We start from the raw sequence: 24,759 nt of genomic DNA, 5'->3' as shown, positions 1-24,759 counted from the left end.
GGGACATTAAAGAAAAACTTGACAACTCACACACTGGTATTGAAAGTACGCTGAGGAGAGCGAGAGATACGGTTTATTGGCCAGGTATGAGTAAAAAAGTCAAAGGCTATGTGGAACAGTGCAGTATCTGTAATACATACCGCACTCAGCAATCCAAAGAACCATTGGTGAGCCACGACATACCAGATCACCAGGGAGAAAAAGTTGGTGTCGATATTTTCACCATCGATGGTACAGATTATCTCTGTATTGTGGACTATTTTTCAGATTACTTCGAAGTTGACACACTCTTAAACAAGAAAGATGCGCCGGCAGTGATCAAAATCATGAGGCGATATTTCTCTACACATGGTATACCAGTTACAGTTCAGTCAGACAACGGACCACCTTTCTCCTCCCGTGAGTTCGCTGATTTCGCGCAATCATATCAGTGCGACCATGCAACCAGTTCGCCGCTCTTCCCACAAAGCAATGGTAAAGTCGAAAACGCGATAAAGACCGCTAAGACCTTGATCAAGAAAGCGAAGCAGGATAAGCAAGATTTCTATCTCAGCTTGCTTAGCTGGAGGAATACTCCTTCAGAGGGTCTGTCGTCATCGCCATCACAACGTCATTTTAGTCGAAGGACTAGAACAGTTATACCTACTGCCAAGAAACTTCTCACACCTAAGGTTGTGAAGGAAGTCAAGCAGAAGAAAAAGAAGAGAAATGAAAAACAAGCACGATATTACAATCGTAGTGCTAAGCTTCTTCCAGAACTGAACAAAGGGCAAACAGTACGCGTTCAACCATCAGGACGAGAGAAAGTATGGGAAAAAGCTAGCGTTGAAGAACTCGTCAACAAACGCTCCTACAAAATCATCACAGAAGATGGACGTGAATTCCGTCGTAATCGTAAACATTTACGAGCTACCAAAGAACCGCTGATTGACAGAAGCGAGCTGTTCTATGACGTAAATGACTCACAAAACTCACTGCCGACCAGCAGCGATTGCAGCAACAACGATGCAGCACGTAATGAGAGTTCAAGCACAACTCAAGAACCAGAACCATATTTAAAAAGAAGCCAAAGGAACCGTAAGCAGAGACCCGATTGTGTTTGTTGTAAATGATCTATATTAGGCCATTGATGAACACTTGTTAGCGTTAAGTGTTTGTAAATATGTTTTAATACTTTTAAGGGTAAGAAATATGATTAGTTTTGAAAAAGGAAATTAGAGTTTAAAAATAGAAGTTAGATCTAAGAAAGTTTTCTTTTAAAGAAGGAAGGGTGTAACGATATGAAAGTTTGTATACTTGAATGACACCACTCTGTGGTTGTCAAGCGAAGCACGAGAACGTAATTAAATTTGTTAACTTTATCAAGCGTTTATTTGCCTTCATTGTGTCAGTTTGAGCACAGAACGTGAAGATCACAACACCTCGTACAGCAAAGCGAAGAGGGAAAGGAATAACAAAGATAACAGAGGATTCTCCACTGAACAACTTATTTACATAAGAAAAAACAATATTTACAGCTGTACCTAAAATTTCCTTACATGCAAAAGTAAGAAATGTCCTTATATCTTTAAAGGAACTGACATTAAATGAACTAGGCGTAAGAATAATTAACACGGGACTCAAAGGAGATGCTTGTCATACAGTTAGGCCTTATTTGGCGCCAATTTTACAGTTAAAATATAGCCTTACAGTTAAAATATATTTTACAGTTAAAATTTTACAGTTAAAATATAGTTATAAAATAACCACCCTCAAGAAGCGATTCTATGGTCACAGATCCACAGTCAACACCATGAAGACTGAGACCCCAGTTGGAGAACATTTTAACCTTCCCAACCATACCATTAACGACATGTCCCTACAGGGGATTGAATCCTTAGGTAGCCGTCCTGACCTAGTACGAATCAGCAGAGAGAGGCTCTGGATGCAACGCCTCCGTACCATTCAACCTCATGGGCTGAACATTCAGGAAGGACATGACTAACTTTCCCTACTCCTTTTCCCCTTTCTCCCTCCCCCCCCCCCCTTTCACTCTTCTCACAGCTCTCTTCCCCTCCATTTTTCTTCACACCTTTCTGTCTTTGTCCCTCTCCAGTTTATTCCCTACCCTGTGCCTTTAATCCTCTCTTTGTCCCTCCACAGTTTATCTCCTTCCTCTCCTCTTCTCCTGTTGCTTTCTACTTATAATCCCCTTTCATCCATCTCATTGTGTGCACCGTGCTCATTAACCTGTCTGTATTCTGTGCGTGTTTTTGTCCCCTCTGTTACTGTAACTTGTCATTTAGCCTCTGAAGAAGATCCTGCTAGGATCGAAACGTCAGGCCAACTTACTTTTACACACTTAAAATATAGCCTAATATAAATGATAATGGCCCGGAAGCCTTTATAGTTTGGCGTCCATATCGACATCAACAGACGTTGACACTGGGGTCTGTATGCCTACACCCGATGTGGGAGGAAACCAAGTATTCACATTCCAAACTGGTTGTTGAGTATTTGTAATATGGGGGAGTGATCCTGAACGGGAATGGTTGTGATAGAAGAGACGGGCAAAGTTAGAATATATTTTATCTTGTAACTCAGAGCGATACGGCTTAAGTCTGTTGTAGTGTATAGTACGAATAGGCTTCAAATGGTTTTGGATATATGATATTGGTACACAACTGGAGGACCACTACTATCGTTTTCCGGGTGCTTTACTACCATGAAGGGCCCTTCTCATTTAGCAGCTAATTTGACACGTTTGTGTCGAGCTAAAATCAACTATTACTAAGTCTCCAGAGAAACATTCTCTTAATCTTGACTTTTTGTCATAGTTAAATCTCTGAGTTGTCCTCGCCTCTGTAGTTGGTGTTTATAACCTCTTTAAGGGCAGAACAAAAAGAAAAGAAAAAACAAATTCAGAAACGAAATATGATAGTTTCCAATCTTGTAGCCGTTAAAATATGAATATAAGGAATATCAAAGATATCTACGAACTTGCAAAAGATATATTTAAAAGTTTGAAAAGTATAGGTATCTCTCATGTTAAGTGCAAACCTCTTTATGTTATTATAATGTAATTTGTATTGACGCAGAAAAGAAATGATAACAGAGAGGAAAACGGAAACGTTTATAAAGAAATACTCAAATATGTACAGCGCCCTCGCATATGGAAGCTTCTTAACAAAGCTATTATCTTTAAAATAGGCATACGTTCTCTGTTCTAAAGGAGCATATTGAACATCAGCGACGTAACTACGGCAGCCCGGAGCACCGGATCCTTGCAGGTGACAAGTACCGCCATCAGAAAAATAACCACCCCTCCGCTGAGGCCGGCCATTGGTAGGCGCAGCAGCTAATGTTGAAATTAACTTGAAGCAGGCAGTAAACTAAACGGGTCTAATGTATTCTTTAGGGCCCATTGTTTCAGCTAGAGGTCCATTTCTGCCCTGGGAAAGTATGAGAGTACCACATCTGGGTATTCAGAGGTGCTTAACTAAGCTCAAACCATGATTGGGCTTGGTGAATGTGAACTCCTCTCAAGTTGGGCCCAGTTTCTGTTGCTACTTGCTGCTCCTTGATACACCAACGCCATGATGCTGCTACGTGCCCCACCCCCCCCCCCCCCTCCCCTTCTCTCTCCCATCATGCACCTTACCTGCGTAAACCAATTCCTTTCTGAAAGGCTTTATACATGCCTGTAACTCTATAATTTGTTTTAGTTATTTTAGTTAATCCATGATAACAATTAATGAAATTAAATATTTACAATGAAGTACATTTATAATGATATCATAAGCAGGGATTTATGTCCAACTTCCAAAACGTTCTAGCGTATTGTGATACCATCTATATTTCTTTGATCAACATCTTCAAATCCACTATCCCTCCCTGACCTTATCATGTCCCAATAACACACCCCGTCTCTCTCTTTCGAGACAGCTGCAAAAAACATTTGATAATAATTGATAGTAACTTTGTTATAGACAAGCGCTATAATCATTTATCCCTCATCCCTGCACCCTACCACTTGCCATAACCAGCCATACCCCTTCCCTACCACATCCCATAACCAGCCTTACCCCTTCCCTACCACATCCCATAACCAGCCTTACCCCACATCCCATAACCAGCCTTACCCCTTCGCTACCACATGCCATAACCAGCCTTACCCCTTCGCTACCACATGCCATAACCAGCCTTACCACTTCCCTACCACATGCCATAACCAGCCTTACCACATGCAATAACCAGCCTTACCCCTTTCCTTCCACATCCCAAAACCAGCCTTAACCCTTTTTAAAAGAAAACCTACCCATAAATATCAGGGCATTAACTCGTGTTTGTAATACCCATTGCAAGTTTTTCAACTGGAATATCATATATAGGCCTACATGTAAGTTCGATTGTGTAGGTGAACTCGCTATTTTCCCTTCAGTTAAGCAGCCATTTTCCTGGTATAGATGAAGTTAGTACATTCACCTTTCGGTTTCAAAGTCAATTGTTCAAGAATTGCAAAACTCTGAGTCGGATCTAACTTGAAGGTAAACTTCTGGAACAACTTGGCGAGAATCACACGAGCTTCGATCTGTACCGGAGGAATGCAGAAACAATCCAATGTAAATCCCAAGTACACACTGCTCGACTGATCACTACTCGACTCAAATCGATCGTCGTTGCCAGGAAAATCGTGGACAGTAGGGCAGTGTGCACGTGATTAAGGCTACTATTGATCAATATTTCCCCATATAAGTCGCGTCGGCTTGAGTCGGGTTTCCAGAGTGACAATCGTCAGTGTGATGTGGTTCACGATTGGAACTATCCAGTCTTCACAAATGTAACCAATCAAGTATCGTTAACGGTCGTTATAAACAGCAAACAGGTGTTGCAGAGCTCCCAACTGACCCGCAATTCGCGGGTTGGACCCGCATTCTAACACCCAAACCCGCTAACCCGCGCAAGCGTCCGAAAAACCCGCATTGTAATTGTCAAGTATACATATAAAAATTGCATCAAATTTTGACTTAGCAACCATCATTTCTTTAGCATTTAGCATAATAGAGTATAAAACCTCCTTTACAGCATCATTTGAACCTCAAATTAGCCTATATTTCTTTTCATTGGGGCGAGCAGGGAACATTTTCATGCCACGGGAAAGAATGAATTATCACCTACTATTCAATTTATTGATGTAACACACACAAAAATGCATATTTCTCAGAAAATTTTGGGTGACAAAAGCCTTTCTAATTGCCACCTTTTTACATGTAGGCATCACCAGGATTCCAAAAAAAATCAAAAGGGGAGGGGGACACCCCCTCCCCTTATACCCCTCCCCCAGGACGGCGATTCGTGGCATGGACCAGCATTTGCCTTCTCAAGAGTTAGGAGCTATGTTGTTGTGTGCAATGATTAGTCAGTCAGTGATCGGGGATCAGTCGTATGAATATTAGTCTTCACGATTAATGACTTTCCATGTAATGGCAGTCGAGATGTGTCTGTTCGGGATCAGTCGTACAGAGTGTGGCGGGCTTTACAAATGACCCCGGAACGCCGAACGATTGATAACGAGCGGTGAATCGTTTCGGTCACATGCACATTTACCTGAAACCATGATCTGTTATACCTGTTAAAACTGTTAAAACTGTACAGTTTCAAGTCGTGGTCGTGGTCAGTCAAGCAGTGTGCGGCTCCCTTAAATTGCTATTAAAATATATGCATGCATCTATATAATTATGGAGTATCTTACACGAATTTATTTGTATAGTTACATATACAGCACGAACTGACACTATGGTCAACTAGGTGAAGGGGTTAGTAGCAGATATATACAGAAGATAACTGCACCGTCTCCCAAAATTTACAACGGTATGCACAATTTCCAGCTAAAATATTGGTTACTTAATATGCAAATACGTAATATGCAAATCAGATCAATGAAATGATCAGTCAAATAGTCAAATAATGAACTTACCAACGCAAACTGTTGTCCAACACAGGATCGTACGCCGAGAGAGAAAGGAAAATACGCGTACATGGGACTGCGTAATGAAATACAACACAATATCAAGCTTATTATCTGATACATGAATGTGGTGCATGTACATGATGGTTCAAATCTGTTTCACTGCGTTCAAAGGGTAAATCATCTAATCAGTGTGCATTTGAAAGTATGCAGTGTCAATAACGTTATTCATATTAGTTTTGGTGAAATGGGGTGGGGGGGGGGGATAGGTGGGTGGGTGTAGACAATAGCGTGCACAGTATTTCAAAGGTTTCTGTGAGGAGGGGGATTCAAAACTTCCCCAGACTGATTTAGGTTAAAACCTGAACTTTTTTTGTAGGGCCAGAGGTCATTGAAGGTGACTGCTATGAAGGAAGGGGGGAGCTGTGCCAACCCCCGAAACAAACTAAAATTGTAAACGACAAATGGTGCATTATGACTCATGTTTAAATTATAAATTAGGATTAAGGTCTATATTAAGTAGATCCTAACACAAGTGCCCCAGAATGAGTCATGTATTGCAGGGGTCCGACTGAAATCAATTCCTATGAATCCATCAAATGGTCTACTATAAAGCATATTTAGACTATCATTTAGGTCTTCATAAGTAGCTCTGAACGCAAAGTTTTGCTTATAAATATTACAATTCAAAATTTCTCCCAACTGTTTAAAGTATAAGGGGCCTGACCATTATGGGAGGGTTAATGGTAAATGTAGGATTTTGTTATGGAGGGTTGCTGCTCTGAGATATTTGAAGTCGTCTCGTTTGCAGGGGATTTTGTTATTCCCCTCCCCACCCCCTCAGATTTGTTTGTTGTTGAAAATGAGATGTCCAATGGAGCATTCTGAGGCATATGTAGGGTATAAATTTGGTCTATGTAAGTAGCCATAGATGGAAGATTTTGCTAATAAGTATTTTGAATGAAGTTGCATTTTTTTCAAGAATGAACCGTTTTGCCCCGATGGTGGTTGCCAGCATACCCCCGGCGCCCCATCTTTGCGCACGCCACTCGGTAGGGAGGAAGAGATCGAGGGGTAAGTGATGAGATTACATGGGAAATACTTCAGCACCTTTATTGTAGCCACACCTTGTCGAGAAGGAGAGAGGGGAGGAGAGGGGGAGGGGTGGCCTGATGCGAACCACTTAATATTACATGTTTTACAACTTACTGGTCATCGTCTCTGAGAAATCGGTCAGGATCAAATTCCAACGGGTTTTTGAAGAACTGTTTCATTCTTGAAGTGATATAGTGACTCATCTATATAAAAACAAAAGAGAAAACAGGAGACGTTAGATTAGAGTGTACACAGCATTGGACTAAGAAACATGATCGAACAGTTGGGGGAGCAGAAAACCGACAGGGTCTGGTGGTGTCCGCTTCACAAGAATTTTTACTTTTGTACAAGCTACAATTCTTCATCTATATAAAAACAAAGTTTTCTCTCAACAAAACCTAAAACATTCTCTTAACAGGAGTATAAACGGTATTGGCAATGGGAAGCACACGGCTTCATTGTACGGCAAAATTCTATATGTATATAACCATGAAACGCATGAAACTCCGTTTAAACAAGACACTGAGCTTTACAAAACTGAAGGTGCGTAAATATACTATTTTGTAGGTTTTGAAATTGTCTGGCCATTTTAGCATATCTAGCAATTTCTGTTCACTTTACAGTTTCTTCTAATATCACTATGAAACTCAATATTGTAACCCCTACAAGTTCCTAAGATTACTGGTTGCAATCCCGTCCTAGCTACAACCAAACAAATTGTACCTGAATTGAAGTGCCAGCAGGGATGTGAAATCCACAGGATGTCAGGTCGTGAGCACACATCCTGCTTGTTCCGGTGGCAGGAGGATATAGACGCAATACTTCTTTAAAAACCTGGAATGATTAATATGAACATGCCCCAATTACTGCAACACACACACACACAAAGTTGTTGAAATTCTTGCACAACTTTGACACCGCGCAAATACCAAAACCCAAACAACCCCCCCCCCCTCCCCCCCCCCAAAAAAAAACGGAGGAACAAATATAGGATAGGGAAGGGACCCAAAGCGGTAATGACAAAACAATCAGACTAAACGGAATGAAGACATATCAAAAGGGAATTCTCAGTCCACATGGCTTTAATTCATACATCGATTTTTCTAATACTTGAAGAGCCCCATATTTATCATTAAGATCAATATGTATGAATTAATCACTGAGCTTATAAGTTCTCACCAGTAATGTGTATTCCATCTTCATAACATCTTGATATTCCACGAATTCTTTGTCGCCAACGATAGAATCAATCTCCTCTTGTACTCTATATGTAGGGAAAGACAAACAATAAATGAATACATGCATATCAGTGGAGTAATCAGAGTTTTTAATCTGGGAGTGGAGTGGGGAGGGTGGAGTTCGAGTGGGAGGGGGGGGGCAAGTTGGCGCGCGACCAGTGAGGTCAGTTTAAGTACTTTTGCAACATGCCCCATTCCCATACACGTGACACCATGGTAACGGTACTGTTAAAATGTTTCTTTACCCAAGTTGAACAGTTTATTCCTGAGTTCTATCTGCTAAATTGTTGAAGGGATAAGTCCACCTAAAAATATGAACTTTAAAAAAAAAAATTGCCTACTCAAACTTAGAATCTGGATAAACTTGGAATATCAAATATGGTATAGTGATGAGAGCATGACAATTGGGATGTGGTTGAACGGAGCCTTTAAATTCATTTTGTAATTTTCGTAAAAATATTTTTTATTTGCCCACCAATGCCATGTGAGGGGGGCGGGGGTAAGTGGGGGAAAGACATTTGACTGGGGGAGGCTCCCGACCCCCCCCGCTGGTTACGCCACTGATAAATACATACAAAAATACATGTATACACATATACATACACACATACATATACATACAACATGCATCAAACACACATACATGCATGCTTTCGATTGAGTATTATCGTTAAGATCTCTGCTTGTATTCACGCTAGCAAAGAAATTTAAAATTAACGGAAATACTTGTCAACGTTTATTTTATAACACCACATATTAATTGATATTCATACAACTTAGATCCTTTGCCTTATATACAATGAAATAAGGGTCATAGTACGTTCTCAACAATGAAACATTTGGTTCCATAATCACTTACTCTCCTGTATGTCACAAGAATAACCTTTTTTGTTTTAATGTTTCTATGTATTGCTATAGTCTTAGTATAGGTCTTTGTTGGCTCCAATTTGCTTTATTGGCTCCAATTATAGCACGCTATAGCTATGAAAGTTTTGTGATTACGTAATCGGCCTGCCACGGTCGTAAATCGACCTGCTGGCTCTACAATTAGCCTGCATAGCTATTTACCACCATTAGGCTCTTTGTGTAAACACTGTGGAAATATGTTCATGTCTACAGTGTAGTTAATCATACAGCGTCAACACAAATACTCTCATACAAGAAAAAATATATGGTAGGCGTTGCAGACTAATTGGTAACAAGAGGTCATCTTACGACCAAGGCAGGTCGTTTACGTAATCTCAAGAAACTTTTCCATGATAGCGTGCTATGGTTGGGGTCTATACACCAGACCTTTAAGCAAAACAGTGATGCAATATCAATGAAAATTATCCAAGAAAGATAAACCAGAAAGCCAAAAGGCTTATAGAGATTCCCTACCGCACTTGATATGATAACATTTAATAGTATAGTATAGACTAGAAATAGAGCCAAGGGCGGCGGAACCGGGGGGGCACAGGGGGCACGTGCCCCCCCCCCCCCACTTTTCCTCAGGTTAAAAAAGTGCCCTTTTTCTACATAAAAATTGAGGTCTCTCAAGTTAGCAAGAGGCCAGGGAACCAGAATGAACACTCGGAAAGGGCCGTTTCCGGCCATCTGAGGGGTTTGTAAAACCAAAATTTGCTTGTACGCTCCGCGCCAACTGATGGTGGCGCTCTGCTCAGATAGTGCACACAACTTTGCAAATCCTGCATGGCTACACCCCTGACTTATTATGAATTTCTGTGGGTCAAACTCAAAGCCATTTCGAATGGGAAAAAAATTTGTTCAGATATTAACAAGAAATAAACTCAAATTCGGAAGATTCCTACATTAGCAACTAGCATGATTTCACCTCATTTTGTCTCAAAACGAAAACTTGTTCCTTGCTTCCCAATTTGCACATTGGATATTGCAGTGCTAGTATGCATATTTTCCTTAATGAAGGAGGGGGGCCTTGATGGAGTGATGTGTATACGCAAATAAGATAATACAATAAGAGTTATAAAGGGTACTAGATATAAGGCTGCATCAGTCGAATCGAATTTCTGCAAAGTGCCCTTTGATGTCGGTGCCCCCCCCCCAGATTAAAAGTGCTTCCGCCGCACTTGAATAGAGCAGTCTACCTATGTGCAATATAGACACATTTTATAAATTTTGAGCTAGCAATCCCTTCAATAATTAAATTGTTGAACGTTACATGATATTGTTTATACAGTGTAAAATATTTTTGAGAAAATGGTCACTTTTTGAGTTATTGTGTTCACAAAGTTTCAGACTTTTGTCCTCTGTTGACCCCACATGACCATTGAACTTCACAGGAAACAATAGGCTCCCGGACGGATCCCACATAACAACTATGAAGTTCACCCAGCATTAACTTTTTAATTTACCGTGTTTACAAGGAAGTGTCACGTACATACACACACACACCATTGGCATCGCATAGATTCCTTTTGCCTCTAGCAAGGAATCAAGAATTATGTATGCAGATGCAAGTCATACATGCAAATTATTTCATATGTTGCCTTATTTGTTTCTGTTTAAGCGTATCCAATTAACCCCGTAATACATAAGCGGAACGTATATACCTGTTCTTACCTTTTTGCAATATCCGGTCGCTTTCCTAACTCAAGAATAGTAAAACCTAGCAGATTGCTGGTTGTTTCTTGTCCTATCAAGAAATGATAAACAACAGGAAGAGAGAGGTGGGTGGAGAGAGAGGTGGAGAGAGAGAAAGATAAATGAAATGAAGCGGATGATATGAATTCATATGCACTATCAGTTACTTGTCGAAGGTATTTCAAAATGTGGCTGATAAAGAAAGGTAAACATTAAGTTACGCCACATTCTTGTACAACAAAACCTTTGTGATCCAGAAGGGACAAAAGTGTTGTAGGTTAACAAACTTGAAACACGCGGTAACCATTTGCAATCAGGTAGAATAATATCTATCGACCCGAGTCAGTGGTATGTGCACTTGTTTTGTATTCTGACCGAGGACTTGAACAAAAGAATTCCAGGTCCTCGGATGTGATTTATAAAGAATCACCGCGTCCTTGATAGAATTATATTGTTATGGGGTATTGTTAAGGTTAGGGTTCATGGATTTTGAACAATGGAAAAAACAATGGGGTCCTCGGTCTGAATGTAAAACACACATGTGTGTGTGTGTCTATGTCTGTCTGTATGTGCACCCGCCATATAGTTTGTGTCTTCTTTTGCTTTCATCCGAAACACACACTTACCGGCAACGAAAAATGTCACGAAGTCATCCACCATTGTTTCCATATCAAACTTGTAGAAGTCAAGATGAAAGCATTGAAGCATGCTGTGCATAATGTTGTTCGTTTGATGTTGTCCTTCGAGTTGTTCCTTTTGACTTTTTGTGATGATATCTTTTCCGAAATCACGCAAGAAAAGCAATGATTTTTTAACCTGCTTTCTGAACTTCCAACGAGACGGATTCATCTGAGTTAACAAAACCAGAATTTGGGAAAATTGCGTATAAGTAACATTATTGTCATTTCAGCTTGCGTATATAGGCTTCCATATTGTCGGCAATTAAACTTCCAATTAAACACAATCCTTTGAGGTTTTATGTATGAGACGCAAAGACGGCAAGCATATATGTTGCTGTCTAAAGTTCTGTTGTTGACTATAAACTTTCATGATGTTTGCATGATACACAACAACATAAGTTGCGAGAGTGTTCTATAAGTAAGTTTGAACACTATCGAATATTTGTACAACAGCCTGGATTTAGACGACAACATAAATGTCAACGAGAAAGCTAAACACAGACAGCAACATAAAAGTATATTGTAACATAACTTTGGACAACAATATTGTGTAGACAACGACAAATGTTGTGAGGCAACAATGGTTGGTAAAAAAAAAAAACCAACTTAGACGACAACAATTAAGGTTTGAAGATGCAACATACGTTTTCGCGTTCCGTACATGACTACAATTTTCAATAACCACGAAAACACATGTACCCTGAGCACTGCAACCAGTTTGATAACTGCAATTCTCTCAAAAAAGTGCACTTCAACTAAAAAGGAAGAGCCAACCATGAGGGGGGGGGGGGTGGGGGGAACTGTCTAAACCATACTTTCAACCACCCTCCCCCCCCCACACACACACAAACACAAAAGTAGTAATTAGCTCAAGCTAAGGTGTAGACCTAATTATATACTTTATTCGCCTCAGAATGCACCATATCACGAGAAAGACCTCCACATCCATCAACATGGGAGTCACCTTTCAAAGACTTATCTAAAATATCACACGTCACTAATGTAATCTTGTAGTACAAGAACGTACAGTAGCCCCTCATCTAAACAAAACCAAACACCAGGACGGAATTCAGACAACATTGTGCCCCGCCACCCACCCCCCCCCCCCTTCCCAAAATGGAACTCTGGATATTGACCTGCAATAGGGCAAACATGTTTATGAAAGGAGGGTTGTATTATGTGCTCAAGCAAGTATAAACTTACTTACAAAATACCTGCTTCACCAAAACACTTACCCAATCGAAAGGATAGCGAAGTTGTTCATGCATTCCCTGCATAGATGTTTCTACAGCATCGATAAATGGACTGTCTTTCAAAATAACTTCTTCGCTTATGCCAAAAGCAGCCTGAATAAAGAAATTAAGCGTATTGGAACAGTTTTAAGTTTTGCGAAAAGCCATTTGAGGTCACCATGGGTCAAATCGTGAAAACCTTGTTTAAAGTTTAAATTTCGTACTGCACAGAAACATATTTGTTCAATTTGCAATTACATAGCACCATGCATTTGCCTAAGTGCCTAACCTTTGTTCACAGAAAGTATTGATGTTGTAGATCTGTAATATGGAAACTTGAACAGGAATCATACTGGTGATTGAATTTTGCGTTTCGGGGAGTAGATTTTTAGTCGCGGTCACGAGTACTTTTAAACATAATTTAAGTTGTCGAGGCCTGAGAAGAAGCATGTCGTCTGTGGTAGAGATCAATATGTATGCTGAATACAATAAAATCTCGGTCATCAGCTACCAATGTGATTATTGTTTGTCATATCTAAATGCTTTTTGCTGTGCTACTTGGATTGAAGTATGTTGCTCATCCTAGCTATATACGCTACAGCCTAGTGTGTCACATTCATATAGCATCATCGAAACCGCACTGCAGTTTTGCTGTCTGGTTCAGCTTCGTTTTCATTCTTCAAACCTCTGATAACTACCAAAAACACAACAAAAAAATGTTGTCCTATAGTTCACGGAACGAAACTCCATCTGTTAATTTGTACCTACCTTTGCAATAACATCTAACGTTGTTCGACGCAAACCGTCCATCAATTGCACGGGCTTATCAGTGTCAGCATCTGGCTTGAGCTTCAGAACCAGTTTATCAGAGCTCGTGTTGAAGTCACCCATCAAGTCCATCAACTGTCTTCATTAAAATGTAAAAAGAAAATGAAGGTTATCATTACCAAATATCAGCAGGGGATTCGCCCGGAATTGTTCAATCGTTCATGTGTGGTTAGAACTATATCACCTATTTATGTTGATTATGCAGGTTCATAAGTTTCACAAATAATATCGTGCTAACCAAGGGGCTAGAGGAAAGAGATCGCGGTCGCCGTGTCTTGGCATCCTCATAGGCATATATGTTAGTGCAACAAGTCAAGATTGTATATAAAACTTATCAGTGGAGCAGGTTGCTAATCGTCCTTTTGAAAGTTTCGTCACCTTCTTAAGGTAAGCTGAACCCCTCCCACTCCCTCCACACCAGTGGCGGAGCGTCCATACAGTAGTCAGGGGGCGGATGCCCCCCTGAAGGACTCAAAATAATGGACTGCTGGCGCCCTATTCAGCTTTTACCACTTTTTACTTATTCGCGATTATTGACTTTTTTATTGCGCTCTCATCTACCTATTGACATTTGTCACAATTTTATGGCGATGACACCTATTCATTCTTCTTTTATCTGCAAATTAGCAAAGCCCGGAAAGGGTCATTTCCGGCGATCTAGGAGTATCTTTACTCAAAAATTTCGGTACGCTCCGCGCGAACTCGTGGTGGCGCTCCGCTTAGATAGTGTCGGAAGCGCCCCTACAGACCATTCTCGCCCCCCTTGACCAATACCCCTAGCTCCGCCACTGCTCCACACATATCTAACCAACCCCTGTCCGTCCGCCCACGTCTCTTTCATCACGTGGGCGAAACACAGGTTTAACATACTTCCTGTGAAAAGCAATGTTGTACAACTTCCGTCTGGCATTCCATTTGTCGTGATCTATTTCTGTGACCAAACCCTTGCCCATGAATCGGATTCCGTACACGCCATACAGGGAGTTATAGTTTTTCGACTTCGAGTGTTCTGTGCTCATTAGCAATGTCTATGGAAGGAGACATTAAAAACAAGAGAATTAATTCATCAAATCACATCAACTATGTAGGTATTAACTATACTAGCCAAACTTGTCTAAACTTCCCACCTCTTTTTTTTTGAGGGGGGGGGGGGGGCATTTGGAAGTTATCAATACGATTCCACTTTTTATTTTTGTAAAAAAAAAAATCAGAGAATTTTGAAAAGTATACACGGTACGTCTCCTTGAGGTTGTAAGTTGTGACATTTTAAATTATTGCCAGATATATATATACAGAGTGCTAAATCAACCGAGTATCTCACCTCAGTACGGAAACTATGAGGGTGATTGTAAAATGCTTCTTTAAATTTGCATATACAATGATCACAGTGTACAACACTTGTTTGAGGGTTGTGCTGATCTTCCTGAAATTACCTTTATAAAGCTCTATGAAATATCTACCACTGAAAACACAGAAAAGGGTACTTTATGTTGCAAGATTTAAATAAAAAACGTTCAAACGTCATGGGCGCTGTGACGTTATTGTAATTGGACTAATATTAAAACATCGCCCTCGATATCACAAGTACAGGAACCCCCAGTAAACACACCTACCACAGCGTAGAAGGGATGTCCACATTGCAAACTTACACATATTGCAAAAATGTCCAAAATCTGAAAATTAACGTTTTTCACACTTTGTAAGTCTCGTCAAAAAGGCAATTTCAGATTGTTATGTTTTGCAATGTGCGTAAATCGTTCGTGTGCATGTTCCTTCTACGCTTTATATATTACCTCTTTTTTTTCTTCTCTTTGTTACATGATTCGGGAAGTTGATCTTCAATAACTTTTCTATATCTTAATCATATAAGTAAACGTTGATGTGTGGGATTACTACGGTGGTTCTGAAGGGACATACGGTTCGTAGACTTGCCGCGTTAGTATAACACGACAACATGTTACAAATACGATATTTCTCGACTTGACGATTGACGATTATAATATAATCTTGGAAAAAATTATCACATTGGAAAGTTCACTAAACGGTGAGCTGTCAAGTTACTATATAGGCTAATATACTATAGGCCTATCTTTGACAATGTAGTCAAATTGTATAGTTTGTATAGCATTACACGTAACTTGAAAACACATAGAAAATACGTCAGCGGTCGAATTGAAACGTTACGTTAACTTGACATTTTGACGTTGCACTAGCACCTCGACACGACAAGAACACGATATTTGATGACTTGTTATAAGTAACACTAACATGACCTTCTCAGAAGAGTTATATTAACACGGTAAATCTATACTCCTCGTTGGCCCTTCAGAATCATCGTAGTTAGACACGCCGCCTAGTCACATTTAGACTGTTCTCCATATGGAAATACATACAAAATAACATAACAGGTGTGTTCTTACCTTGATAGTTACAGGATCACAAATGAACACGAATTCTCTATGAAATATGAACAAGACGAAGACAGGGCCGTATTTCTCTTGTCTGTATAGTTGAAAAGAAGAGTGATACCGGTTCTATTGGATAAGTTTAATTCTGGGTTTTAAAGGTACCTACAGTACTGATCAACATTGAAGGCCATTAGCACTTACTTTTACCCAACTACCCTGTAAGCTACCCAACGACCACGGACAGACTAACATATCCGACAATTGGACATTGCCCGAGGGTCCAGAGCAAAAAGGATGTTCGATATTTGGGACACTATCGTACAAGTTTTGTTACGTTTTTACCTTATCCATGTAAAAATTATGTTGTATTTAGAAGTTGGTAACAGACATTTTATCTTAGGAGGAGCTTGATAGCTCCTCCCGGCTATGCTGAGTTCCCGAGAGAAGTTCCCGAAGGGTGGGGGTGGGAGGGGATTGGGAGGGGCCAATTTCATATTTCGGTTAACTATGGTATTGTCATTATTACATAATACAGGCGCGCTACTTTTCAACCTGTGTCGGCCCTGGAATACCATTTGTTTCATTGATATCAGAAAGCGCACCAGCAAGTCAAACTATTTATGGCATGATAATATGTAACTCGTCATAGTTATAACACATATTAACATGCAGATATAGTATGTCGACATTCACATATGACACTGGACATATCGTATTACTTTTCGATATTTATGAAACGTAATTAGCTCTCCGTAAAATGAGGCTTCGTGAACGACGATCGTTGACCAATCATAACCCAAAGTATATGCTCCATAGAAATTGACCTACATCAATTTCTATGATATACTCACAATTCCCATGCTACTTGCATGAATGGTACCCCATTGCATGTCACAGCTTCACGAACTAGGTTAATATTCCCTGAGAAGAAACTTTAAAAAGAAAGGAAAAGGTAATACAACTTAATAATAAATATAAAAATAGTATTATGTAAATATATATATATATATCAAGGGCGGCGGAACCGGGGGGGCACAGGGGGCACGTGCCCCCCCCCCACTTTTCCTCAGATTAAAAATGTGCCCTTTTTCTACATAAAAATTTCTAAATAAAAAAAGAGTTTACAAAGCGAAACCCACGTCGAATGAAATATTTCGGGAAGTTTTAAATGTTTACTACCACAGGCGTAGGAGCCCAATTTGATTTGGGGGGGGGGGGGCTGTAACGACTTGCCCGAAAAATATTACCAACATTTTTCGCGCGCTACGCGCGCGTTCAACATCTTAATGTGCATATCATATAGGCATGCACCGGTTATTACATCGCATGCCGATAACATACAATCATTTGCCGTGTTATAACCCTTCCAAATTGGTTAGAATTATTGGCAAAGTCGTTACAATAATAATCATCATAATAATATCACTTTAACCATTGAAAAACACATAGGAAATTACTTTTCTTTCAGTATTTTCACATATTTCATTTGCTTTCATGCATGTATCGATCGCGTGTGCAGGGACTGGACTTTATAATGATTTCACCTCATTTGTCGTTTTCCTTCTTTCCCAATTTGCACATTAGATACTGCAGTGCTAGTATGCATTGTTTCCTTGAGGGGGGGGGGGGAGGGGGTGGCGTTGATGGAGTGATGTGTATACGCAAATAAGATAATACAATAAGAGTTATGAAGGGTACTAAATATCAGGCTGCATCAGTCCAATCGAATTTCTGCAAAGTGCCCTTCGACGTTGGTGCCCCCCAGATTAAAAGTGCTTCCGCCGCCCTTGATATATATATATATATATATATATATATATATATATATATATATATATATATTCCTTCGAACTCCCAAGAGCCCATGGTGGATTACACTATGCTTTAATTGCTTACCTGATACAAACACCGACATGTTTCACCGCTTCGATAAACAACTAGGTTATACTGATATGGATTTCATATGTTCTTTCCACAAGCTGAACATTAACAAAAAATCGGTAGTCGTCCACGGAATGATCTTGTGTATATATCTCTGTTTTTAAATGGGTTTATAATTATGTTATTAGCTTGTAAAATTATTTCTTTACTGTTTATTATTTCTGTAAACTGTTATTCATGTGATGTATTATTTGTGTAACGCATTGTCACCGATGATAGACCATTGTAGAAAGTAAAAAAGTTGTTAATCTGTATCTTTTGTTCTCTTTCAAAGCAAACTATATAGGAAACACTGACACTAAATTACAGTATAGGAAACCGCGTCGCGAATCAGTTCACCATATACAAACCAATATTCGGTAACCTGTGTACCAGCTCCACACAAACTTATACACGGCAAGGCATATGTAACGGCATACAATGTAGCTACAGTATGTACATATTACGTGCAGGTGACAGACAAAGGAAGAAACAAACACGTGTTGAGTATAAATGATTTTATCGACATAATCCAAACAAAACGAGATGTAATCTTAATATAGAAACACCTTATGCGGATGAATATCTCTAACCGTATATGTATGGAATATATATATTTTTTTATATTTATATTTCTATATATATATATATTTATATTTCTATATATATATATATATATATACATACATACATACATACATACATACATACATACATACATACATACATACATACATACATACATACATACATACATACATACATACATACATACATACATACATACATACATACATACATACATACATACATACATACATACATACATACATACATACATACATACATACATACATACATACATACATACATACATACATACATACATACATACATACATACATACATACATACATACATACATACATACATACATACATACATACATACATACATACATACATACATACATACATACATACATACATACATACATACATACATACATACATACATACATACATACATGCACACATGCATACATACATACATACATACATACATACATACATACATACATATATACATACATACATACATACATCGAACATATATATATATATATAGATATGTAGATATGTAGATATACATATGTAGATACATATATAGATATATATGTCAAGTTTTGCCCCAAAAATAAGGTAAACGCAGATAATAATTGTAACCAATTTATCACTTTTTGGCAAATCAATTGGTTAAAATTTCGTAATTTCACTTGTTTTGGGGCAAAGCTGTGTCCAAGTTTGGTCGGCTACATAGGCCTGTACGACGTACTCAGTTGATTAAAATAGTTGCCCAACTTTTCTTAGTTGGTCAGCATTTGTTGTAAAAATTTACTGAAGTCTATAACGTCAAGGTTTCGTTTTTCATTCCTAAAGTTGTGAGTTCTTTATTTTATGTTCGTTTCGTCTGATAACTGCAATTTAGATGTATTGTTGTTGTTTTGTTTTGTTTTGTTTTTTTTTTTTGGCTTCTCAAGGCCGTCTGAAAGTCCAAAAGTGTACAATTCTTTATAAATATATTATACGAACCTTGAGCGCTTAGGTCCAGGTAAATGGCTATACAGTGCGTGTTGCTGATAGATGATATTGCTAAAGTAAGCAAATACTCCAAGAAGAAGCGTCAATAAAACCACCAGCGTATACATGAATAACTCAAACGACAACATAATGAAAACCTGTGAAAGATCAAATTAAAAAGCTCGTATACATATTGGCATGTTGGCGGTGTTGTGGCCGAGTGGATAAAGGCGGTGGCATTTTAAACAATGAGGTCTAGAGATCGGGAGGTTCCGGGTTCGATACCCGGCCGCGAATTTTTTTTTCCCAAATAGGTTTGCAATTACGGAGTTTTCAGCCAATCAGATTGCTCGTGACGTCAGCATCAATAATAACCATCGCTTGGAAGTTTGAAGACATATACTGAGTTACACACTGACACTTGATTGAGTCTAGTTAAGGGGTTTCCCTTCAAACGCCCTAACTTTACTTTTAATGCTTGGATTACATGTTAACCTCACTTATGATACATACGCTATATTCTATTTGGTTCGTGTTTACGTTATCCACGATTCGTGAGCCGTTCTATTGAAATCAGAATTCGTTTCGTGGAATCGGTAGGCCTACACTAAAAGCAACTTCACGACGCGAGTTCACGAGTCTTGAGTGAATATACGCAAAACAGAATAGTGTATAGTATGTTATATTTCCGTCACTGCACTGTGTACAGAGTTATAATACATATAGGCCTATGGCGCATGTGTGATGTACCCTGTACGAAACTTTCACTGTGCGATGTTATCGATTAATGCCTTCACAGAAAACTTCGATCAAAGTAGACCATACAATACTAGTGTGCTAAATATGTCTAAACCAATTCCAAACATATCTAAATATATATACGAAAAGCTACGGGTAATTTTGAACGGGTATATCTTCGTTGCAACAAATGGATGCAGAACCTCGAAGTGAAGGTTTCTATGGTGATGACGTAACTTTTTCGACCAATCATGAACGACTATTTATGCACACTTGCAAACCTGTTTGGGAAAAAAAATCGCTACCCGGCCGGGTCATGGTAAGCCAGGTGTTTTTTCATCCAAGAGCAATCTACGGTTTTCCCTCTGAAATGACTTTTTAAATTGAAGAGATTCCAAATTTGAGTTAAAATGTTGAATTGGAAGCCACCCGACGTGTAAGTTGTAATCCATAAGTCCTTGCGGGTTTCTCCAACATGTGTGATCGCTTAAGCGTCGTAAAAAATAACTGCTGATTATTATCATTATTATTATGATATTGCTACATATACACAGCTACCTTACAGGTATATGCCTTCAACATGGAAACATATTCAGATATTGGCGTATCTTGAAAAATACGCTAAAAGGCCTACAATGAGTGAGTCGATCGCAATCACCTTCAAATGGTATTGTTTTGCTTGCGTCCATATCTTCATGTTTTGATGACTGCATTGGCAATTTTAAAGGATGTTTTAACAACCATCTTTGTAAGTGGATTTTTGGCGGGAGGGGGATAGGTGGACGGGGAGGGGGAGGGGTGGAAGGGGATTTTTTATGTAGGGGAGGGGATGAGTATAACGTCTGTGGAGGGTGCTTAAAGATGTAAATTAATTCTACATTTTCCAACTTCTTGAAATAATGGCGAAGATGGATTGGTAGGCCTACAGACTACACTATAGGTATTTTTTTTTAAATATTCTACCTGTCGGTGGGGAGTGAAGGGTGGGAGGCTCGTCCCCATATATTGTGTTCTGGGGAGGAGGATAGGGGTTATACCCCCCCTCCCACAAACACACACATAATTAAACATGGTTGCACACCATTTATGGATGAATATGATGGGCACTAAGTTAATTTTGATATGTTGCTAACCGTAAAGAAAAAAATCGGCCGTGTCAGTCCAGGTTGCATACCGTTAACAAATTCAATATTTGAAAAGTAACCCTTTTGAAGTGCTGAATGCCATCTAGTAAAAATGACTGGACTTTACAGCCCAAAAGTCATGCGTTTGTCAGATCCCACATAAAAAGAAACAAAGACAAATGCCGTGCTTACAATGTAGGCTGTAGGCCCTATTACCAATTTGTCAGGGACAATTGGTGCATAATGTCCCACAACGGTGCTCGAACTGTGCTTTGGTTTAGTATAGGCCTAGTTAAAACAGTGGATTAACATTGACATTTCAGCCTGTACGAGTAGAAGCAGTAATTATTAATAACTTATACCCTTGAAGGAGCACATTCCAGATAGTTAACTTTGTTGTGGTTAAATTTAAAACTGAATTTCGTGAAAAGTAGAATAGATTATTTAGAATCATTAGGCTAAAAGCACTTTACTATTAATTCATGACTTCATTTATGCCAAAAGTCATTCATTAACGTCATATAATTCTCTATATAACGGATGAATTAGGTAAGGCTATAGTAGCAAGCGGTGAGGAGGGGCTATTATATATAGGCTATACGCCCCCTCAACCCCAGCCCAACTCAAACAGCGCAATATTAGCACCGCAATACAGCAATGTTGGGGTTCTTGGTGCCCCGGGACTCTCAGTTCCCCCTCCTACCCAAAGAAAAAAGAAAAGGAAAAAAGAACCACCCATTTATATGTTCATAGGCCTATAAATAGTAGAATTTAAATTGAAAGTAATTCAAATACTTTGCCCTAGAGAACATTACTAACTTACAATTGTTGACCAAGTTCTAAAGTAAATCTGAAATGTATGATTGCTTCATTCAATTCAATGGTTTTTAGATGTAACAGACCAAAGAAGCCCCCCCCCCCACCCCCATAGAAAAAATATAACTAATGAAAAAGTTCGTCACTCGGTGAAGTTAGAATTACAAAGTCATGCAGTTTCAAAATACTTCACTTCTTCGCCAACCGGAGGCGAATCAAAGATTTTAAACCAAGTGGGATGCTACACTGATAAGGGCACTGAAACCGACTTCCAACGTTATTGTTTGGTAGTCTGCTCCTCCTCCGGAACATTTAGACGTCGAACTGTGCATTCCAACTTTTAAGCCCTTCAGAAAAGCGTGTTATGTAGGCCTACATGAGTTTAGCATACCATCACTGGCCTTGACCCAAAAACACGTTCCTTTCTCGTCTCCCACTCCCCCCCCCCCCCTGTTCCACGAACGAAGAAACAACAAGCTATACTTGAAGAAACAACAAGCTATACTTGAAGAAACAACAAGCTATACTTGAAGAAACAACAAGCTATACCACGGAGTGTTAGCTTAGTGGTTAACGCCGGTGCTTTCAATCATAAGGTCCCCGGTTCGAGTCACTCCCAGATTAATGTATATGTCGTCCAGTTACAGAGTTGTTGACAATTAACAATTCATAATCATGGACGTTAAATATGAATGTAAGAGACTGACTTCGGTCAGTTTGCTGCTTTGATAAGCCAGTGAGGCTTCTTCGCGAGTTCCTGCTTGCAGGAGGATCTAATATACATACATTATACTTGCACAAAAACATGCTATGCCATTGAGCATATCACTGTCAGTGACACCCTATTTATCTTCTGCCCTGACACCATTGCACTCACACACACACCGTACAGTATTATAGGCTATTCATACAATTTCACAAAAGTGTACCAATATAATTTGCACAATAAACTATATGAACCGTATTTTGTTCACCGACTGATGAACACCAATAACTTTCTCTATACTTGCCTGACTGCGGTAAAAGATTCAAACTGTATGAACGAACTGAACAGAATGCTAACGTTTTAAGGCATAAAGAAGAACAATTTATTCATGACAGGGCTCTCCTGAAATCATTTTGAGTGCCGATTATCGAGTCATTGTAAATATCCTTGCAAGCCGTGATATGTTACGTTCTGGTTAGTATAATGATCAAGTTCTGCGGTACAGCTCCCCACGCAATATGGTGTGAATCCATTCACTGTTTTCACTGGTACGATCAACGCGAAACGTCACGGGAATCCATAAAGAGAGTCTGTACACAGTTGAATCCGAACAGGGAGCTTTTTGATTAACAAAACAAGACCCTGGTAATCGGGAACGCTGCAAGCCGTCCTACGGAAACGTCGAAGGGACATCGCATCAACGAATTGGGGAAATGTGAGACAAAAAGACAATATGCGAAGTCCCTTTTGACGATCTTATTACCATATCTATGTAGAACGGTACGATGATAACAACAATTACCGATTTAAACGATTTTAACAACGACCTTGCCAAAATCGTCAAACAGCGCAATATTAGCACCGCAATACAGCAATGTTGGGGTTCTTGGTGCCCGGGACTCTCAGTTCCCCCTCCTACCCAAAGAAAAAAGAAAGAAAGAAAGAACAACCAATTTATATGTTTATAGGCCTATATATAGTAGAATTTAAATTGAAAGTAATTCAAATACTTTGCCCTAGAGTACATTACTAACTTACAATTGTTGGCCAAATTCTAAAATAAATCTGAAATGTATGATTGCATCATTCAATTCAACGGTCTGTAGATGTAACAGACCAAAGATGTCCCCCCCCCCCCTCCCCCATGGAAAGAAATATAACTAATGAAAAAGTTCGTAACTCGGTGAAGTTAGAATTACAAAGTCTTACAGTTTCAAAATACGCAAAACGTACCATAGTTTGGACGTTTCCCTCCACTGGTTACGTCACTTCTTCGCCACCCGGAGGCGAATCAAATATTTTATACAAAGTGGGATGCTACACTGAAACGGACTTCCAACGTTATTGTTTGGTAGTCTGCTCCTCTTCCGGAACATTTAGACGTCGAATTGTGCATTCTGAGACTATAAATTAGGTCTATATATATAAAGCGGGAGGCCCGGGTTCGAATCCCGGTGGAGGCTGGAAGATTTTTCACTGTTCTTGATTTTCCAACTCATTACGAATTAAATATATATATATATATATATATATATATATATATATATATATATATATAGATATATATATATATATATATATATATATATATATATATATAAATATATAATTGAAATCGTAATGAGTTGGAAAATCAAGAACAGTGAAAATACTTCCAACCTCCGCCGGGATTCGAACCTCGGCCTCCTGCTTTATATGCGGACACGGCTATGGACGCTGATTGTATGTCCAGAGGTTCGAAACCGGTAAGGAAGGTCGTAATTGGCGTTTGCCACCTGCATCGAACGATACTAGTTCTGTTTTTGGTGACATATTTTTGTATGTATATATATATATATCGTTGTTC

General features: G+C 39.2%; 1 protein-coding gene across 2 annotated transcripts; it reads right to left on the bottom strand.

Moving 5' to 3' along the window:
• Positions 1 to 2,914: 2,914 nt before the first annotated feature.
• Positions 2,915 to 23,536, bottom strand: LOC139971794 (cholesterol 24-hydroxylase-like). 2 transcript variants are annotated; one of them, XM_071978528.1, is made up of 14 exons: positions 23,218 to 23,535; positions 19,542 to 19,687; positions 16,881 to 16,961; positions 16,042 to 16,123; positions 14,492 to 14,649; positions 13,562 to 13,700; positions 12,797 to 12,907; positions 11,508 to 11,730; positions 10,861 to 10,933; positions 8,222 to 8,306; positions 7,766 to 7,876; positions 7,157 to 7,245; positions 5,957 to 6,023; positions 2,915 to 4,570 (listed from the first exon to the last, which is right to left on the bottom strand). In XM_071978528.1, the coding sequence occupies exons 2-14, from the start codon at positions 19,676 to 19,678 to the stop codon at positions 4,421 to 4,423; spliced, it is 1,506 nt and encodes a 501-aa protein (XP_071834629.1). In that variant the 5' UTR covers positions 19,679 to 19,687; positions 23,218 to 23,535; the 3' UTR covers positions 2,915 to 4,420. The 2 variants fall into 2 exon arrangements, with proteins under 2 accessions (XP_071834629.1, XP_071834630.1); XM_071978529.1 differs by lacking the exon at positions 16,881 to 16,961 and having other exon boundaries at positions 23,218 to 23,536.
• Between the last annotated feature and the right edge of the window lie 1,223 nt (positions 23,537 to 24,759).

Source organism: Apostichopus japonicus, chromosome 8 (genome assembly GCF_037975245.1).
Source record: "Apostichopus japonicus isolate 1M-3 chromosome 8, ASM3797524v1, whole genome shotgun sequence".
Taxonomy (NCBI): Eukaryota; Metazoa; Echinodermata; class Holothuroidea; order Aspidochirotida; family Stichopodidae; genus Apostichopus; species Apostichopus japonicus.
The sequence above is the reverse complement of the archived record's forward strand: the minus strand, read 5'-3'. Positions and strand labels throughout refer to the sequence as shown.